The 20,650-nt window shown below is 42.9% G+C and overlaps 1 protein-coding gene across 3 annotated transcripts in view; it reads left to right on the top strand.

Annotated features, from left to right (window-relative positions):
* ROBO3 (roundabout guidance receptor 3) overlaps positions 1–20,650 on the top strand; it is a 464,292-nt gene that overhangs the window by 408,070 nt on the left and 35,572 nt on the right. For all 3 annotated transcript variants that reach the window (XM_082273528.1, XM_082273527.1, XM_082273529.1), the window contains exon 9: positions 6,969–7,174. In XM_082273528.1, coding sequence (XP_082129654.1) covers positions 6,969–7,174 — 206 coding nt within the window. The remainder of the gene's footprint in view (positions 1–6,968; positions 7,175–20,650) is intronic.

Raw genomic sequence — 20,650 nt, 5'->3', positions numbered from 1 at the left:
CCTCACCGGAGCGTGAGCTGACCTGGTCAGTCCTTGGTGTTCACCGAAGCTGCTATACTTATGATGGGTTCGTTAAAGGGACACTTTGGTCAAACATGGAAATTTAACACTAAAACGAACTAAAAGTACATGTCTACATGCCATGTGCCTCAAAATAGTTTCTTGACATTCCTCTTTGACAACTAGCTGACCTTCTATCTAAAGCTCTTTGGTTGATGGCATCCATATTATTTGTGGCCTTCAATCTGAACCGGTGACATACAACCAGTGAGTCTGGTGGTTCCAAGATCTGTGCTTTGTAGTTCGCAGAGGCAGTGTTGTACCACGGAGTCATGTGACCATTGACTGCTGACCCATGCAGAAACACTGCGGAAAGCTTACTAATTCTGGCTAAAATAGTATGCTGGTTTTTGGTGTTGAGAGACGGGCACCAAGTAGATTGCAGTGTAAGGGCTTCAGTGCAGGAAACAAGGAAAGGAGTGTCCTGCTGCACTCCTTCCTGACCCCCTAACCTTCATCCGACCATCATACTTAAAGTGTATCTAAACCTAAGAAGAAGATTTCATATATTGCAACTCACCAATCCTTAGATGTGCTTGCTACATTTGTTTTCTAAAGCATTTTTTTGAAGGTACAGAAAATACCTGTTGATCCTGTCAGACATCCGGTATCTTTGTAACTTCCTGCGTATTGAACTGAAGCCTTACACAAGGTTATCAGCTTTCCCAGCTGTTGTCTGTGAGCTACACAACACTGAACTAGAGAAGATGAGTGGATGTGAGAGGGAGGTGTTTGTAGTCCAAATCAGGAGAGAGGTCCTGGCTGACAATCTTGCTGCAAACCAGTGGTCTGTGGACCACAAGAAAATTATGGTGGTCCTCAGAGTTCCTGCCGCAAATCAACATTGTGTCGGATGTATATCGCCCAATGTTGTTCTCAATGGCTGTCAGTGCGCATTGATACCTGTTGCCTCCTAGTTCTGGCTCCTGTGAACTCAGAGGGAGGCGCCAGGAGTAGCGCAGAGAGCGGGAGGTGAAGAAGGAGGGGACATTCAATGGCAACACTGACTGTGGGAGGGAGCACAGAGCTTGAGCACCTTCCTCTCCCCCTTCATCAACATGCATTTTAGACCCAGAGATGTCATCAATGGGTTTAGTGCTTCTGTATGCAATGCAAGCAGATAATGTCAGGTTGGAGGGGCCAGTAGGATGCTGTACATCGCTTCCTGAAAACATCATAGTACCCTGCTTCAGAACTCCTCTCACGAGTCCTCAGTCCTGATGCAAGCTGTAGACTTTGGAGGGGTTATGAAAATGTCAGAATTTCTTTATGGGTGGATGCCAGTCTGGAAGAATGGGCATTTTGCATGCAGATCACCCCTAGATACCATCTACATGGGACGCTGAGCCTCCATAATTGAAAGAACTGAAATCCAATGAATGAAAGAGGCAGGCCAGGGATAGTCAGGTTGAGGAGAAAAAAAGGAGAAAAAAATTATGCTGAACGTCCTGCAGCCAGGAAATGAGGCAGGCTCTATCTGCCCTGCTGTAGCTAATGCACATTGTGAAGAGCTCACAGTGTGCAGTGAATCAGAATAACCAATTTCAGAACAGCCTTTAACCCTGAAATGTAACCCAGCACAGCACTCCCTATATTCTGACCCTAGCCTATTCGCTAACACCTCGTCCCCTATATGTGTAGATGTCAGTCTCACACTGAAAAAAGATAACATTTGGAAAGAGAAAGATCGACAGTTCTTCAGATCAGAATTACTGGACCTCTAACTCACCACAATGAATCTACAAAGCCCCATGTTCTACAATGCCATCCTCCCCATTACATCTATAGCATGAGCAGTACACGTGTCATATAACATCTCCCTCCTGGGCAAACTATCGAATCTCCACTCCTGACACACACACACGCCTTCTCTTGTCCAATGAATGTTTTTGAAGTTCATTTAAAATGTATGTCTGCAAAAGAAAATATTTCTGTTTTGTGTTGACTGTGCAATTGTCGCTGTCCTCGGCTTCCGTCCACTCAATAAACCTATTATTCTGAGCGATCATTCAGTGTCAGGATGAGCTCCGAGCTATAGACTCGACCACATCTATTGATCCGCTTCTACGTCGGCGCCACACTGATTACACTGCAATTGTAACCGCCAGGCAGACACAGCCAACGAATGAGGCCGTGTGCGCAATAGAAGAAGATAGAGCCACAGGTGAAAATTACACAGTCTACAGCCAGGACGGCATTTTTAGCCTCCAGAAAGCTCTTTTTCTTTTCTTTTCACTAGCAGTAGAAAGTTTGCTATTTACTAAATTGAAGAGCTTGGGGGAAACGATAATTCACTATATCTCAATGCTTTGGCTGGATGTGCTTTTGGGCACTAATGGGTCATTCTGTCTGTCACAGAACAGGTGAAATATGATATAGGGTCTGCTGTGCACATTTATATTTTCTATGTGTGAGTGTATATATTTTCCGAAAACACAATAGTAACCAGTGCACTCTTTTTAGTCACAAACCTTCAATATGGTGACTTGATGCATGATGCCATGAACCTTTCGGTAGGTTTGGCTGCTACAGTGACCTGACAAATGGTGCCAAAGACCTGTAATAGAGGCGGATGCTATGGGGACTTGATAGATGGCACCATAGGCCAAAAAAGAGGCGGGCGCTACGGTGACCCGATGGATGGTTTCATAGACCTTCAATATGGATAGGTGCTATGATGACCCAACAGAAGGCACTTTAAACCTTCAGTGGAGATGTACTACAAAGACCTGACAGATGGCACAATAGACCTTCAATAGAGGTGGGTGCTATGCTGACCTGATGGATGGTGCCATAGACCTTCAATAAAGACAAGCGCTACAGTGGCTTTACAGATGGCACCAAAGACCCTCAGTAGATGTGGGTGCTGTGGTGACCTGATGTATGGCATCATGGAGATAGGTGCTATGGTAATGCTGATGGATGGTTCCATTGACCTTCAATAGAGATGGGTGCTATGATGATTTGACAGATGGCACCAAAGACCTTCAGTAGATGTGGGTGCGTTGGTGACCTGATGTATGGCATCATGGAGGTAGGTGCTCTGGTAATCCTGATGGATGGTTCCATTGACCTTCTATAGAGATTGGTGCTATGATGATTTGACAGATGATACCATAGACCTTCAGTAGAGATGGGTGCTGTGGTGGCTTGATAGATGGTGCCATAGGCTTTCAGAAGAGGTGAGTGCTATGGTGACCTGATGGATGAGTGCCATAGATGTTCAATAGAGGCAGGTTCTATAGTGACCAGACAGATGGCGTCATAGACCTTCAACACAGGCAGGTGCTATGGTGACCTGATGAATGGTGTTATACACCTTCAATAGGGACGAGTACTATGGTAACAGATGCCACTGTAATAAGCTTATTCAAAATAAAAAATATCACCAGTACATCATTTGTAGCAAATCAGAGATAACGCATTTATTTGCCACCGCATGCATGATGCATTCAACATTTCAGGGCTACTGAGGACCCCTTCTTTAGGCAGTGTTACTGCCATCTAAGGAAAGGGTCCTCAGTGAAATGTCGCACATGTCGTGTAGTGAATAAATGCCTTGTTTTTGTTTTTCTACAAATGGTGTACTGGTGCTATTTTTAATTTTTTACATTTGTCTGTTCACATAAACAGCCCGTGATGACATGCATTATGCGACTTGATAGAATGTACTGAGGAGGAGCCATGACACTAGCATTGGATGCAGGTTTGGGATTGACCAGGGACCATAAATACAGTACAAGCTGTCAGGTCAATTTTTGTTTTTGTACGTTGTCAGAAGCTAAGAAAAAAAATTTCAGATAGAAAACAGATCATAATACTTCCAAACTTTTCAAATATTGGTGCCCAGAGTTGAGCTTTAAGTCACTATGTAGCACTGCACACAATTTCCTCTTTGGGAGGCGGAGGCCGGTGCTTTGATAATCAGGAAACATTAACACATTACAAATAACACCCAATGCATATTCATATGGTGCCCTGCCCTGAGAGTTGGCTGTTAATTCTACAAGCCAATTCTGAGTCGACCTCCTAATTATCTCGTATATTTTCCCATTTCCTACTTAAAAGCAGACATGGAGTTAAAAATCAAGCCGTACCGAGTGTTTCCTTTGTAGCTGCAGTCATGTTTGGGAAAGTACTTAATTAATTATTGCTCTCCAAAGACCATATTATAAAGTAGCAAAGGAAACGCCGATGAAAGGATCGTCTTTGTTCATGGGCCGTTTGTTAAACCAACACCATTAACGGTTATTAGCAGTGATGCCGGGCGTTCAGCGTAATACCACACATTGTTTATCTAGTCATTAACATGGACATCTCCCTGACTTCTGACTGTTTTACATGGAATATTGAATGAGCCACTATAGCCAGAGATTTGATGAATGATAATATAGTCTGTCTGGTCAGTTGAATCAGTCTTCCGAGCACCTCAGTGATGTTGCTAGCTCCTAAGAGGATAGGCTGTATGAATGGCTGGGGGTTCAGGATACAAGATGCTATTTGCCTGAAGATTTTTGAGGTTTCCTAAACAAAATTGTACCCCAGTCCCTGCTCCTAATTAATTGATTGCCCAATACCTCATAAACAATTATTCAGGCTACAAAACAGCCACCCTCCTGTTCCTCCGTGATAATACTGCTCCTTATAAACACTATTTCAGGATACAATATGGTCACCCTCCTATACCTCAGTGATGTCACTGCTCCTCATGAACACTAATTCATTATACAGTATGACCGCCTTCCTGTACCTCAGTGATGTCACAGCTCCTGGTTAAAAGGCCAATACCCCATGAACTTTGGTTCAGTATAATGTATGGCTGCCCTCCCCTACCTCAGTTATATTACTGCTTTGAGTATATTAATAAGCCAATTCCTTGCAAACATTGGTTCAGAAAAGAAAAGAACCACCCTTCTGTACATCAGTGATATCACATTACCTAGTTTATCGATTGGTTCATTCCTCATCAACATTGCTTCAGAAAACAAAATGGCCTCCTTCCCGTACTTAAGTGATATCACTCCTACTAGTTTATGGTTAGGCCAATCCCTCATGGGCATTGGTTCAGAATACAAAAGGACTGTGTTCCTTTACCTCAGTGATATCACTATCCTATATTATAGAAAAGGACTGTGTTCCTTTACCTCAGTGATATCACTATCCTATATTATTGGAAAGGACTGTGTTCCTTTACCTCAGTGATATCACTATCCTATATTATTGAAAAGGACTGTGTTCCTTTACCTCGGTGATATCACTATCCTATATTATAGAAAAGGACTGTGTTCCTTTACCTCGGTGATATCACTATCCTATATTATAGAAAAGGACTGTGTTTCTTTACCTCAGTGATATCACTATCCTATATTATAGAAAAGGACTGTGTTCCTTTACCTCAGTGATATCACTATCCTATATTATAGAAAAGGACTGTGTTTCTTTACCTCAGTGATATCACTATCCTATATTATTGAAAAGGACTGTGTTCCTTTACCTCAGTGATATCACTATCCTATATTATTGAAAAGGACTGTGTTCCTTTACCTCAGTGATATCACTATCCTATATTATTGAAAAGGACTGTGTTCCTTTACCTCAGTGATATCACTATCCTATATTATAGAAAAGGACTGTGTTCCTTTACCTTAGTGATATCACTATCCTATATTATTGAAAAGGACTGTGTTCCTTTACCTCCGTGATATCACTATCCTATATTATAGAAAAGGACTGTGTTCCTTTACCTCAGTGATATCACTATCCTATATTATTGAAAAGGACTGTGTTCCTTTACCTCCGTGATATCACTATCCTATATTATTGGTGGTCTCATTCCACATGAACATCGGTTCAAAATACAAAATGGCCACCTTCTTGTACATCACCAATATCACCCCTCCTAGTTTAGTGTAAGGCCAATTGCTCATAAACATCGGCCCATGTTTCAAAAGAACAACATTCCCTTATCTCAGTAATATTGCTCCCCTAATTTATTGATGGGACTGCTCTTCATGAGCACTGGTCCTGAATAAAAAAAAGCCTATATTCCTGTACCTCTTCACCTAGTTTGCTAGGCTCATCCCTCATGAAGACTGGTTTACTGTAACAAAGGACCACGCTCCTTTACCTCGTTGATTTAATTCTCCCTATTGTATTGATGGGTTCATTCCTCATGAGCTTTGCTTCACAACACAAAATGGCTGCCTTCCTGTAACTCTGTAATATCCCTGCTACTGGTTTATTGGTTGACCACTTATGAACATTGGTTCAAGAATACAAAAGGACCACCCTCCTCTACCTCAATGATACAGTATTACTGCTCCTAGATTAATGGACCAATTCCTCATGAACATAAGTCCAGCATACAAAATGATTACCCTCCTGTACCCCTTTGACATAGCTGTTCCTAGTTTGATGGGACCATACTTCATGATCATTGGTTTAGAATAACAGTTGGCCATCCTCTTGTACTTCCAGTGATCTCTATGCCCCTAGTAGGATAGGCCTGTTTTTCGTGAACATTGGTTCAGAATACAAAATGGCTATTCTTCTGTACCCCAATGATATCACTTCTTCTAATTTATTGATTGGCTCATTCCTCATGAACATTGACTCAGAATACAAAATGGCCACTCTACTGTACCTCAGTGATATCTCTGCTTCTATTTAATTGATGTGCTAATGCATGCTGGTTCAGAAAACAAAATTCCCATCCTCCTGTACCTCCATGTTACCACTCCTGGTGAATTAATAAGCTGTGAGCCCATCATCTTTGGCTCACAGGTCTTTATTTTGTGGTTTTAAATATTCAGATTTTTTCCTTACTATTCTTTAGCAGATGAAAATCAATATACCAAAAAATGCAGAATTTTAATCCCTATGCAATTAAAATGTTCTTCTTTTAACAGCTACATCGGATCGCGTTCCACCGATAATCCGCAGAGGACCGTCCAATCAAACGCTTGCCGTGGACTCTGTGTTGAAGATGCAGTGTCGCGTGACTGGCAACCCTCTGCCCAGCACCCACTGGCTAAAAGACGGACAAAGGGTTGGCGGCAGCGACCCGAGGGTCAGCGTCCTCGACAACGGGACTTTACAAATTACCCACCTACAGGTTAGTCCCATCTGATCTGCTCAATATATAATACTGAGATCAGGAATGCATTGGGAAACTTTTAGAGGAAAGGAAAGCATAGCTGGTACCTAAAACAACCAATCAGAAGACAGCTTTCAGTTTTCTAGTACAAAATAACATATGATTGGTCGGTATCGGAAGCAGCAGTCATTAGGGATATCTCACAAAGTGCAATGTACACACAATGGTATTGTAAAAGAACGATCTTCCTGTTGTCGGCTTCCAGTTTACGGTCAATGGAGGATTACTGGGTAGGACTTGTGATGTTCTGTCTGCTGCCTCTTGTAATGGGTTATGTAATTTCTCATTTATGTAACACCGGCATTGTCTGCAGTACTGGGTCCAGTCTGGACCTTTTCCTGCGTACTCAGCACATGTGACTGCACTTAAATTATATCTAAACTCAAGAGCAAAAATGTCATATATTGCAGCTTTTTAGCTCTTAGATATGGCGGTTGCATTCGTTTTTTTTTTTTTCTAAGTACAGAAAAAGTAAATATTGATCCAGCCAGAAATCCACCATCCTTGTAACCTCCTGTGGACTAAAATTTCAAAAGATTTGATCAGCCTTCCCAGCTATCATCTGTGAAGTACAAAACCGGTCCCCTCTATGTAATGGAGATGAGGAGAGGAAGGCGTTTTCATTGTCCAAATCATGCAGGCAATCTAAGGTGACAACACTTAAAGGCGAAGTCCACCCTAACACTAAAATTGCTACATTTACAGGCATCCACACTTTAAGACTAACCTATCTAGGTCTGTAAAGAAGAAATCGCTATACATACCTTTTCTGAAGCCGCTTCGGTCTGGTCCTATGGTGAGTGGACAGTGGCAGCTTCGCTGTGGAGGCGGGTGCAGGAAAGGTTGCTGACAACGGAAACCCCATAGTAACTCTATGGGTGACGTCACTTCACATATATTTTACTGCCGTTGTCGGCTGTGTCCTCTGCAGAGCTTCCGCCGCTGGAGACTGAACCAGTTTGGCTATGTATAGCAATTTCTACTTTACGGGGCTAGAGTGGTTAGTCTTAGATTGTGGATGCCAGTAGATGTAGCAATTTTAGTGTTAGGGTTGGCCTACCCATTAATAGATACTATACATTGAGTAGGCATTGTCACCCTGGGACCCTCATGCCGAACCTGCAGCCTGAGGGCCATATGCAGCTCTTGTTTTTTTTGTTTTTTTTTTATGTGTGGCCCTCAGACCCCAGCAGTCAGAAGTGGAAGCATTGCATTATAAAGGGACTACAATAGCAGTCTCTTGTTAGATGTTCCCAATCTTTGTCAGTATCCTTCAGCATGTCTGCAGTCACTAACCACACCTGTAGCCAGTGGTGTATTTAGGTTTTGTGCTGCCCTAGGCTGACTAAACTTGGGCACCCCTAATTTATATATGACCCACCCCTTCCTGTAAAGGCCACACCCTTTCCTGTTTATGACCCGCCCTGTCATCTGTAAACCACAGACCACAACCACAGTCTATCAGTGCCCATCAGTTCCCATAAGTTCAGCTTCATCAGTGCCCATCAGTGCAGCCTTATCAGTGCTCATCAGTGCAGCCTCATCAGTGCAGCATATCAGTGCGGCCTCATCAGTGGCCATCAGTACAGCCCCATCAGTGGCCACCAGTTCAGCCTCTCAGTGCCCATTAGTGCAGCCTATCAGTGCTGCCTTATCAGTACAGCTTATCAGTCCTGCCTCATCAGTGGCCATCAGTGCAGTCTATTAGTGCAACATATCAGTGCATTCCCATCACCTTTTTTGCTGCCCCCCTGCAAAGTGCTGCCCTAGGCCTAGGCCAAGATACAGCACTGCCTGTAGCATAGCCACAGTCTCCAACCATCTCCTATAGAATGTCTTTTGTAGCATCACGTATACTGAACATTAAGTGATGTCAGGGGCCACATTTGGGGCTCCCATGTTTAGTAAATTGACAACCACTGCCCTAGGACAGGAAATTTGTTACTGGCAGAATCACTTGTAAAAAAAAAAAAAAAAAAAACCTAAAAAAGAAAACGAATGCAGCCACCTCATCGAAGAACTGATTAGCTGCAGTGACATTTTAGGTTTAGGTAAACTATAAAAGAATATGCTGCTAGCTTACTAAAATGGAAGTAAATGTGACAGATTTATTGGATGAACTGTATGAAATATTTCCTGCTAGGATCACAGATCTGTTCAGAGGTGTCACACATACAGACAGCCCTACTATCCCAGTGCAGATCCACATGTCCATCCCATAGAGGCGACCTGTTCCTGGCTGATAACTCCGACAAATGACCAGCCAGCGTCACGTTTCGGATTGCTGCGCCCTCTGATTAGGAACGCTCATTTACATATCACTCAGCGCTCTGCCTGATTAGTTATTAGAGGCGAGCATTCCACTCTTTATTTAAATATTAATGACACACGTAATAAAGAAATGATCTGCGAGTGCTCATTAGCATTCATTTGCATCGGTGATGAGGATTGAGGACGAGCGTATTGATAAGTGAGGGCGCAAAACTTCTCCCTAATTGCACTTTATGTGAATTATCACTGTAGATTAGTGCGGGAAGTGGTGCAGATAGCTGGCGGTGCTAAATTAATGGACCATTCTCTGTTATCGTCAGTCATTTGAGACGGTGGGGAGACTGACTGCAATGGCCTCTAGTAAGATTAGTTAGGAAGTCCTCTGTGTGCAAAAGAATGTCCTCCCTCCAGGGACAGAAATGTATGTCAAATATTTGCACTTTCCCCTGAAATGAATACACAGAGGATTGTTCTGTAGCTGACCGCTCAAGCTCCTTTGGTTGGCCATTGGGATATCATATCAGGTTTATCTAATAGGCAACCCAATGGTCGACTGAAACGGCGCGCACAACAGGCTGACAACAGTTCTGCTAATTGGGAGGCAGTGGCTTAGGGTTGTCAGCCTGCAGAAGTGCTGGTGCTGGCAGGATCTCCAGGTAATAAATTAATAATATTATACAGGATTTATATAGTGCCAACAGTTTGCTCAGCTCTTTACAAAAAGAAGGCAGACATTAGTTACAGTAAAATTGGGTACAAGAGAATTCAGAGAATGGCAACAAATTCACAAAAAACTATTTGCTTAAAGCGGTTGTAAAGCGCTGCACTTTTTTTTTCTTACCTGCAAGGAAAAGGCATGCAATGCATACTAGCACATTATTAAACTTACCTGAATACGAAGCATTCCAGTAATGCGATGCCATCCATCCTCTACCCGGTTCGCGGATCCGGCTCTGTGACTGGCCGGAGCAGCGATGACGCCACTCCCACGCATGCGCGCGGGAGCCGCCAATCATGGCACGCTGCGCTGCAGAAACGGCATTGGTTGATGGTCCTTCAGAGCAGTGCCATCTTAAGAGCATCAAAGGGCCCCGGGCAATGCAGTACACTGGGGCCCTGCCTACACAATCATCCATGAGAATTAAAATGCAAATTTATTGGCGATATTTATTAGTACAGCAGTGCCAGGCTAATTACAGCTTCCAAATTTGGTTGCTGGGTCCGGTGAACACACACACGGATGGGAGTCAGACTTGACTGTCCTGTGTGTGTCTGTTCCCATGGAGGCGGACAGGCATTCCTGCAGTTGTGGGCTCCCCCTCCATGGCCCAAGTGGCCTGACAGCAGCGCAGGGCCAACCAGCGCTTGCCACCTGCTAAGTTCGGTGGTGGGATGCACACAGGAATCGGGACTAATGCTTGGTTTGGGGCTGGGTCACTGGGCATATGGGGCCCCTGGGCAACTGACCAGTGTGCCCATTCAGTAAGATGGCCCTGCTTCAGAGCGTATGCACCAGTGACGTAACTGGTGCTAGCTCAGTAAAAATCTCCCAAACAGTGCATGTTTAGGAGTTATTTACACTACCTATAGGTAAACCTTCAAGATGGAAGTTTACTTCCTCTATAAATTGATACTAAACACACACTGTTCTTTCACATTATCCTTTCTCTTTGTGTAGATGGATGATGGCAATGTATTTATTTTATTTGCCCACTTCAGCTCCAGCTGGTCTACCCCCCTTCATCACCAGGCCATTTTTTGCTACGGCCCTGTGTTATTTTAACTGACAATTGCGCGGTCGTGCGACGCTGTACACAAGATTTGATGTCCTTTTTTCCCACAAATAGAGCTAACTTTTGGTGGTATTTATTCACCTCTGTGGTTTTTTTTTTCTTTTTTTTGAGATAAAAAAAGACCAACAGTTTTGAAAAAAAAAAAACAATATTTTTTACTTTCTGATATAAAACACATTCAGTTAAAAAAAATGTAAGAAATCTAATTTCTTCATTAATTTAGGCCAATAATATATTCTGCTACATGTTTTTGGTAAAAGGAAATCCCAATAAGTGTATAGTGATTGGTTTGCCAAAAGTTATAGCATGTACAAACTATGGGATATTGTTATAGAATTTTTATTTACATTTTAAACTAGTAATGGCGGTGATCAGCAACTTATAGCGGGACTGCGACATTTCAGTGGACATATCAGACACTAAGTGACACTTTTGTTGGGACCAGTGACACTAATACAGTGATCAGTGCTAAAAAAATATGCACTGTCACTGTACTAATGACACTGGCAGGGAAGGGGGTAACATCGGGGCAATCAAAGAGTTAAATGTGTCCCTAGGGAGTGCTTGATAACTGTGGAAAGACAGCAATCTGTGTACCTGCTTAGCAGAAACACAGGATCTCGGTCTTCCCTTGTGAGAAAATGACAATCTGCCTTGTTGACAATCTGCCTTGTTGTTCTGTGGGGAACAACTAGCGGTGCCCGGTGGATATCGGGTCCGTCAGACCCACTGATTGGCTCCCGCTGTGTCTAATCACAGCGGGAGCTGGTCGCCGGTGGTGCATATGTGCTCCGCAGACCTGGAAGAGCGAAATCCCGTACCTGTATGTGATTTCCCGCAGAAGGGCCATTGCCCCACAGTATATGTACGTGGGGCAGCAGCTCCAAGTTCTAAAAAAAAATCCAAGTACCTTTTTTCATAATCAATATACGGCGGGAGGAGCTTCTATGACTCTGCTGCTGGTAAAAAGCTGGTATATAAGTTAATATAAAGTTAAAGTGCATAATTATTATCAAATAAATGTTTTAAATCATCATACAAATATGTATTTGAACTCAAATCTTAACTATTTTTGTGCAAAAACATGGTGTGGACTATCTAGGAGGAGGTTCCGCCAGTCACTGCCTGTTTCACACCCCTCCAGCCTGTGTCTGTTGTTTGCGCATGGGCTGCTCAGATGAGATAAAGGAGGACATTTTTTATGTTAGAAGTGAACTGAAACTGGAGCATGCTCAGTAGATGTGGCAATGACTGGTCTACACAATCTCATGCTGCAGCAGGGACAAAGACAAGGGGGGAAGGACAGAGAACAAGCAGGATCAACCAGGTTTTTTTGCAAAATACAGAAAACGAAACCTATAGTGACTGAGTGAGTATGAACAGCTTGTACTGACCGTTTTTATGCTGTGGGTTTAATGACACTTTAAGGAAATAAAAACACGCAATCTATTTTTGGCGTCATGTCCCACTGTATACAATTTTCTTATGAAAAACATTTTATGTGTGAATCTGTTGCAAATTTTCTTACCTAGAGACCATGCCAATAACAGCACTTACTGCTGCAGCCTGACAGCACTAAGCCATTGCCTTGCAAAAAGCAGCAGCGTTGGCCTGTTGTGCAAACTTTTTCAGTTGGCCGTTTGGCTACTGTTCAGGTCTGTGCATGTCTTCTGCAGCCGAAAGTCCAAAAGAAGGAGCACAAATGGCAGGCTAACAACATTGCTGCTGGATAGATGTGTCTTAATGTTGTCAGCCTGCAACAGGAATTGCTGTTACTTTCAGGATCTTCAGCTTATGGCTCGTTTCCACTGAGCTTTCTGGTACGGTATGCTATTTATGCCGTTTCCATTATGAATGGTACCCCAATTCCGAACCGTACCATACCACTTTTTTGGTACCCTTTCGTTGGGGTACCAAGCACATTAGTACCGTACCAACAGGGTGGAGCTACACTCTGCAGAACTTTGATTGGTTGACAGAGAATCGTCTATCACAGCTTTCCTGCTACACTACGCCTGTCATGAAAGGGTACTATTGGCAGTGGAAACGCAATGTGTACCGTTCCGAACCGTACCGTACTGAACCGAACCGTACCGTACCACTCAGTGGAAACGAGGCATAAGAAACTTTGCAGCAGATTCACAAAAAAAAAAATGATTTGCTTTACTCCTTCCTGCCGATTGTACACATATATGTGGTAGCATGATAGCTCTGAACCATTGTTTACGGTCAGGAGCTGATACGATGGGCCAACCAACATAATAGCAAATTACAATGCTCACGTCATCGAGAAGCCCGTGGTGGTAAGAAACTTTTAAAGAGATGACTGGGACATACTGAAAAATTGTAGGTTATCATCCCCTTTAAGGAATTCTGTATTCACCTTAATGTAGACTTTTTCTACCAAATGTAGAAAAAGTAGTAGATACGGTGGGGGCTTCCTTGAACGTGTATGTGATGTGGTCTCAGCATAGCAAATAAAGATGTTTCTGCAGTGAAGGGGTGGCATGTTCACCCAGCACCGATCAATCTGCACTGTAACAACGCTGCCACATAGATCTCTTTCATTGGACAGTAGATGTCAGGGACCTGCTGGGACTTTGGTCCCCGTGGCAGCTGCAATTTACCCATTCCATTACCCATCTAGCTGTAACTTCCTTACAGACATGTAGGAATGCAATGGATGGTATTGAAATAATTGTTCCGGATTTTAGTCATTGGGAGTGTGTGGGGGCTCTGCTGCCAGCTGTGTGCGCCTCTGAACTCTGGCTGCCCCGCCATGTAGCTCTGAGTAGATGCAGTCATACATTTTTAATTCCAGCCTTGCAAATGATTTTACTGTAGCTGTGCTTGATCTGATGAGGGCCTGTTTAATATTTTACCACCAGCCAAGATGAGGACTGCTACAGAGAATTAAATATGAATTTCAGTTTTCCTACAAGGGAGCGCACATGGCCAAACCTAGAGTGCTGCTAGACAGAGATAGTTCTGGAAGATGGAGGGCTTTTTAATTCAGATATATTGTTTTAGTCCTCCAAATGCAAATTCCAATTTGCTTCATGGACAGGACCAAGAACAGGTGGGAGATTGTTAAGGTAGTCGGTGTACACGGGGAGGAGCCCAGGAACATTCGTGAAATAAAGGATACATCTACAAGACAGCTTTTCGCAACCTTTTTATCAAGAGGAACTACATTTCAGGTCTTGGGTGATTCTTTACTAAAACCAGTTAATTGGGGTCAATGAAAAAAATGTCCCTTACATTGGTGGTCAGTAGAAGACGTGTTTTGTAGTAGCACTGGAGACCAATCCATTATATCCCTGAGGAAGAGGGGGTCTGAGCCCCTAAAAAACTATAGATCTCCACTTTTGTATTTGAATATGTCCAGTAGAAAGTTTATTCAATTGTTGCAGTGCTTTCATCGTATACCTCACTGGTGGTCAGTAGGAAGAATGCAACCCTTACAGTGGGGCCACCCACCGTTTGGCTAAAAAAGATGGTCTCATGCTCGGGGCTTTCCCAAGTGGCATGGCCCTGGAACTATACAGGCACCATAAAATGGGAGGTCAAATCGGCCAAAGCTTTAGGAACCCCTACCAACCTCTGCAGGAACCCTAGTTGAGAATAGCTAGTATAGGGTATATTAAGGGGAGAAGCCTAGGAACAGTGTCAGTGTAAAGGATACTCTATCTTCATAGGGATATTTACCAAAAGGACTCAGGAATATTGTTAGATAAAAAAAATCTCCATTGTGTATAGGATATATAAGGGGAAGAACCCAGGGTAAAGGATATATGTATGAGGAGTATGGAGTATATAAGGGGGAAGCCAAGAAAGGACTGCCAGGGTAAGGGATATATGTGAAATGTGTGAAGAGTATATAAGGAAAGGAGCATTGTCAGGGTAAAGCCCCGTACACACACGCAGATCGTCGTCATACAAACGTCGGCGGACGAAAGATCTGCCGATTGTATGCGTGTTAGTATGGTGCCTCCGACAGCTGTCTGCACACAATCTGCGGACAAGAGTCTTTCTTGCAAACATGAAAATTTTTGTCTGCAGACACCAGAACGGACGATTGTTCGCCAGTCAGTACAGAATTCGGCCGACAGACCGCAGATTTGCAAGACTGGGCATGCTCAGAAAATAAAAAACACAGGGAAAGTTAACCATTACATGACATCACTTCTGCAGTCAGCTGAAGTCTGCGGACAAAATTCTTGTGCTGTCCTTGTGCTGTCTTTGCACTTTTCAACAGACACCGACATCCCGGGGAGAAAAGACGAACATTTGTATGACGACGATCTGCGTGTGTGTACGGGGCTTAAGGAATATATGTGTAGGATGTTTAGGGGGAGAAACCTAGGAACCTATGTTAGCATAAAGTACATGAGATGGATCCACAACTGGAGCTGAGACTCTTCATTCAATAAATTGTAGTGCTCATTTTAAATTTCAGCAGAGGCGTAACTAGAACCTTCAGGGCCCCGGTGCAAGAAACCATAAAGGGCCCCCTGGCCGGGGCCCTTCCCTTCAAGCCTGGGGCTCTTCCCACTGATCCTGGGGCCCTTTACTCTCATTGCGGGGCCCTTTATTACGGTCCCGCAGTGGGACCCTTTCACAAGTTCTGCAGTGGGCCCCCTTCCTGCCATCTTGGGGCCTCCCCATGGTGGTGGAATGCGAGGGCCCGGTCACAAGTGTGACCTGCAGCTACAGAAGGAAAAAGGAGGACAGTGATTTCTCTACATGCTGCCCCCGCCGCCCTCCTATCCAGGTGTACAGGGGATCCGCATAGGCCCCCTGGAGAATGGGGCCCGGTTGCAATTGCAACCCCTGTAGTTATGCCCCTGAATTTCAGTGATGTCAAACTAACTGGAGATATTCCATGCACCACTAACCTATCCTAGTGATTCTGCCTTGAGAAATTTTATCCACTTGCAATTTTTCAGCCTTGATGAAGGGGGGACCCCGGAAAGTGTTGGCTGTTTTATGTAACCGTTGGATGAATCATTAAAGCTACTTTTATCATTAGGTATGGTCATCCTGTTGTGTAATAAAAGCAATAAAAACCCGACAGCATCTGACTATTCCCCATTCTATCCAAAACTAAAAAAAAAAAGAAGTTTTGCTTTTCATATACTTTAGTTCCATAGACTTTTCGAAGACTCCCATAATCAGTTGTAGATCTCATATAGATCATACACTACCCAACTGTGGCTACAGGCTGCCGATTCCCACCACCAGTGGAAACTGCGCAGCATCCCATTCCCAGTACAACCCTGGTGATTCCTCCCTCCCATGTTTGTTTAGTAAATACTGTATTCATAAATGGCTGTTTCATGTGTGTAATGCTGTACAAGCTGTGTCTCTCTCAGATCTACAAACTTCCACGAACCTTGTCGACCTTGAATTACAAACACGCTGTCATGTTAGGAGAGTGTTTGATGTTTCGCCTCCTTGATACGAGGCCTCCTTTGTGCTCATCAAAGCTCTTGTTCAAACAGCGGCTCGGAACTCGACTCGTTTCATCTCGCTGTGCTGACAAGCAGATCTGTTTGTTTTTCCTTATTCTTCCCAAGACAGGTATGTGTACCTGATCTGCCCCAATCGATCTCCACCTTTACACAAGTCTAGCCGTGCGTGAAAGCCAAAGATGAATGTATTAATATTATACTATGTGTGTAAATGTTTGTACATATGTATACCTAAAAAGGGTGATCAAACGTCCATAAACCCACGCCGTAAGGAAAGTAAATAATTTTTTATTTTTCAGCACAATCTTCTAGAACTACAATGCAATTCTTTAGATGACAGTAAAGACCTATGATTAAGTCCTGGAAAAAAAAACTAAAATATTACGTCCAAAACTTTCTCGTTGCCAATGATCCATACAAGAAGTAATAGTCATTGGGGGGGGGGGGGGGGAGGTCTGTGAGTGTGTGTTTATCCTGGGGGTTGGGGGGGGGGTAGACCTTTGTGTTCCAACCTTGCTTCGTTGATGACAGCCAAAGCAACAAAGGTGTGTTTTGTGGTATTGTCCTAGAAAACGAGGATCTTTTTGATGCATCTCCTTGCCTTAGAGCACAATTGGACCTCCTAGACCACAACTGTCAGAAACAAAACAACACATCCTAAAATATAGTTGCCACCTTGATCATGTGATATTTTTCTCATGCTGGGATGCTGACTTTTGGATCACGTATGTAAATCTTTTTTACATTCCATCAATCCTTAAATAAAATCTGTTTGCTTGGCCTGGTGGACCCTCTGGTCTTTTGCTGGACACTCAGGGGCCTTATTCGTTTTTTTACGCAAGTAAGGCTTACACCCTGAAATGGAAATAACTAACAATGTGGTTCCCCTATATAAAGCGACATATACCTCCCGTGGGTGTCCCCGGAAGTTCCACAAGGTATAGGACCTTTGGCTTGACTCCCCTCCACCGCAACATCTTAAAGCGTATAATTTTTGGGCATTTGATTTGATCTCTTGTTTAAAATCATGATTGGTCTATGTAACATTATCAGGCTGGCAGTCTATGGTGCCTTTTTCCTGTTTTTGGATGCCTTACCCTTTAGTTACTCAATGTTATGGAGATGCCTTTTTTTTTTTCCTGAGTCTGCTGCCTTATCCTTTATATAGTGCTGAGCGGATTTTAGTTTGACTTTTCTTTTTTTTTGTTTTGTATTACCTTGGGTCAGGGATATGCTCCACGGCTCTGTTTTGTATTACTCACCTTTCTAAAACCAATAAAAAAAGAACATTTCTTGTCATTGCTCTATTGTAGTCCAAACTTCACAAACCTCATAAAAGCCCCATTCCAGGCATGGTATTTAGTAGAATGTACAATTTCTTTGGCAATTTCACCACAAAAGTTGTTTTATATATATATATATATATATATATATATATATATAGTGGTTGTGAAGAACATCTATGCCTTTTTGCAGGATACAATGTGCACCAGGCAACTGGGGTATATCTCACGCCTGCACTTCTATATGTAAAAGTTTAAATGAAACGAAAGGCTTCAGCACACTTCAAAAGATTTATTCTAAAGATTTCAGCATATAATGTAGCGATACAACAGTTTAAAGTGGTCCATGCTCTTCATGGACTGCTCAAACTTGTTACATTGCTACTCTATATCCTTTGAAAAATTTGAAGTGTGCTGAAACCTTTCATTTGTGTGATCTATATATATATATATATATATATATATATATATATATATATATATATATATATATATATATACACACACGCACTACTACATATGCACATTCAATTTCCTATGGGCAACCAACTTCCTCTGCCGTAGACATATGCCAGCTGGGCAGTATACATAGACCCAGGGCTGTCTTTAACACAGGGCAAAAGGGGCAGCTGCCCTGGGCCCAGTCATTGTTATGGGGCCCAAGGCAGCTTCCACTTGAGCCCGCACTGCTCGTACATAGCTGATAAGTGGATTCGGCAGGGCCCAAGAGAAAGTTTGCCCAGGGTCCAATCAATATTAAAGATGGCCCTTCATAGACCTACATGTTGGAAATTCTTATGGCTAGTAGCACAGAGGTGATTTTTAGTAGCATGATTGCACTTAAATCGGTAGTAATTAATAAGAGTGGTGGTGATCCATTGCTACATTTATGAACAATTGGCTTTCTGTAGGGCTGGCCATACATTATAGAATTTACTTCTTCAAATTTCCTTTAGATTTACTTTCTACTATGTAGTACAAGGGCCTGCCTGTTTGCATACAAATTGAAAATGTTTAGGTTTGACCTTGTATTATATGGTTTTGGTAAATCTTAATGTATGACCAGCACAACATGAAGTACACAACCAGGATGGAGTAGTAATAATTGGTAACGATCCCCCACAGCTCCAAATGTGCGATAAATCCAAACTACATGTCACTTGTATAATTCTCATCGTTCGGAGACATAGGTGTAGAAATCAGAAAAAAAATGTATGTCCAGGCATGACCCACATTTACCTCCAAACCTCCCTCTCCCATCTAGATCATGTTTTATGTGTTTCCACCAATGAAATCAGATCTATATATATTTACATGGCCGTTTACAATGTATCAGTTACACGTACAATGCCGATTATGGGATCAGCAGGTGAAGAGAGGTCGTCCTGATGGGAGATGTCCCCAGGACTCGTCAGATGTATCTTTGTGTCCAATGTCTTGTCCCTGGAAGGGATATAACACCCACATAGTGGCAGGTGAAATGTTTGGACTCTCTCATCATACCGCTCTATACATAAGGAGGTTGTCTGTTCTGGTAGAGGAGATATGTCAGTGAATGATGCAAGCAGGGAGACATTCCAATAGCTCTGCACCTAGACTTAAGCCCCGTACACACGATAAGAAATTCGGAAGGGAAATTTCATCCGACGACCGATCTATCGATTTTCGGATTGTTAGTATGGTGCTTTCGACAGCTGACTCCGACTTTTCGGCTGACAAAATCCTGATGTGCAGGCTATAAAATTTTTGTCGTCCGTAATAAAACGTCCGATTTTCGTCTCATTAGTACAGATTTCCACTGAAAAAAAATCTTAAGAGCAAGACTAGGCATGCTCAGAGACGAAAGAACACATACAAAACAATTCAACACATGACATCACTTCTGAAGTAGAATTCTGTCCTACGGGAAAATTTGTATGCAAAAAACCTCTTCACTTTCCACATCAGACTAGCATGCCACAAAAAATGGACGACCGGTCGGCGGAAATTTGTAGCGTGTGTACGGGGCTTTAGAGCCACAGATGTCACCAGATTTTTACTTACTATACAATTTTACCAAAATGATATGACACGTGGTCTTGTGTTTTCAGGATTTTATTATTAAAGTTGATTTTGTAAAAGCATGTTAATACGTCAATACATTAATGCACTACAATGGAAAGCCTAAGTGGGAATGGGCCCTCATAGAACTCTCTTAAACACAGTGGATGGAATGGGAGTTGAGGGTATAGATAGTGAAGGCTGGGGCTGCTTGAACGGCTTTGGGGCAGATGGTGAGAATGTGGAGGAAATTGTGTGCGTGTTTGCTGTACATCCTTTCTAGAAGGATGATGGTCAGTCTGTCCTCAGAACATAATCAGCAAAGATTGTGGCATAATGCGGATACAGGGTGTAATATGTAGTGGTTGCTACAAATTCCTGACATGGGGTATAACATTCAGATTTTGACGCATATTCTGCACACAGGGTGTAACATGTAGAGGTTTCTGCGTGCTCCAGACATGGAGTATAACATACAGAGTTGGACATGTATTTTGGCCACGGGGCATAACACACAGGCTTGCTGCATATTTTGGACACGGGACATAGGATGCAGAGGTTGATACGTATTAC

This window comes from Pelophylax lessonae (assembly GCF_965119305.1).
Source record: "Pelophylax lessonae genome assembly, chromosome: 12".
In the NCBI taxonomy this organism is placed as follows: domain Eukaryota; kingdom Metazoa; phylum Chordata; class Amphibia; order Anura; family Ranidae; genus Pelophylax; species Pelophylax lessonae.
Note: the sequence above shows the minus strand (reverse complement) of the source record. Positions and strands in the feature narration are given on the sequence as shown.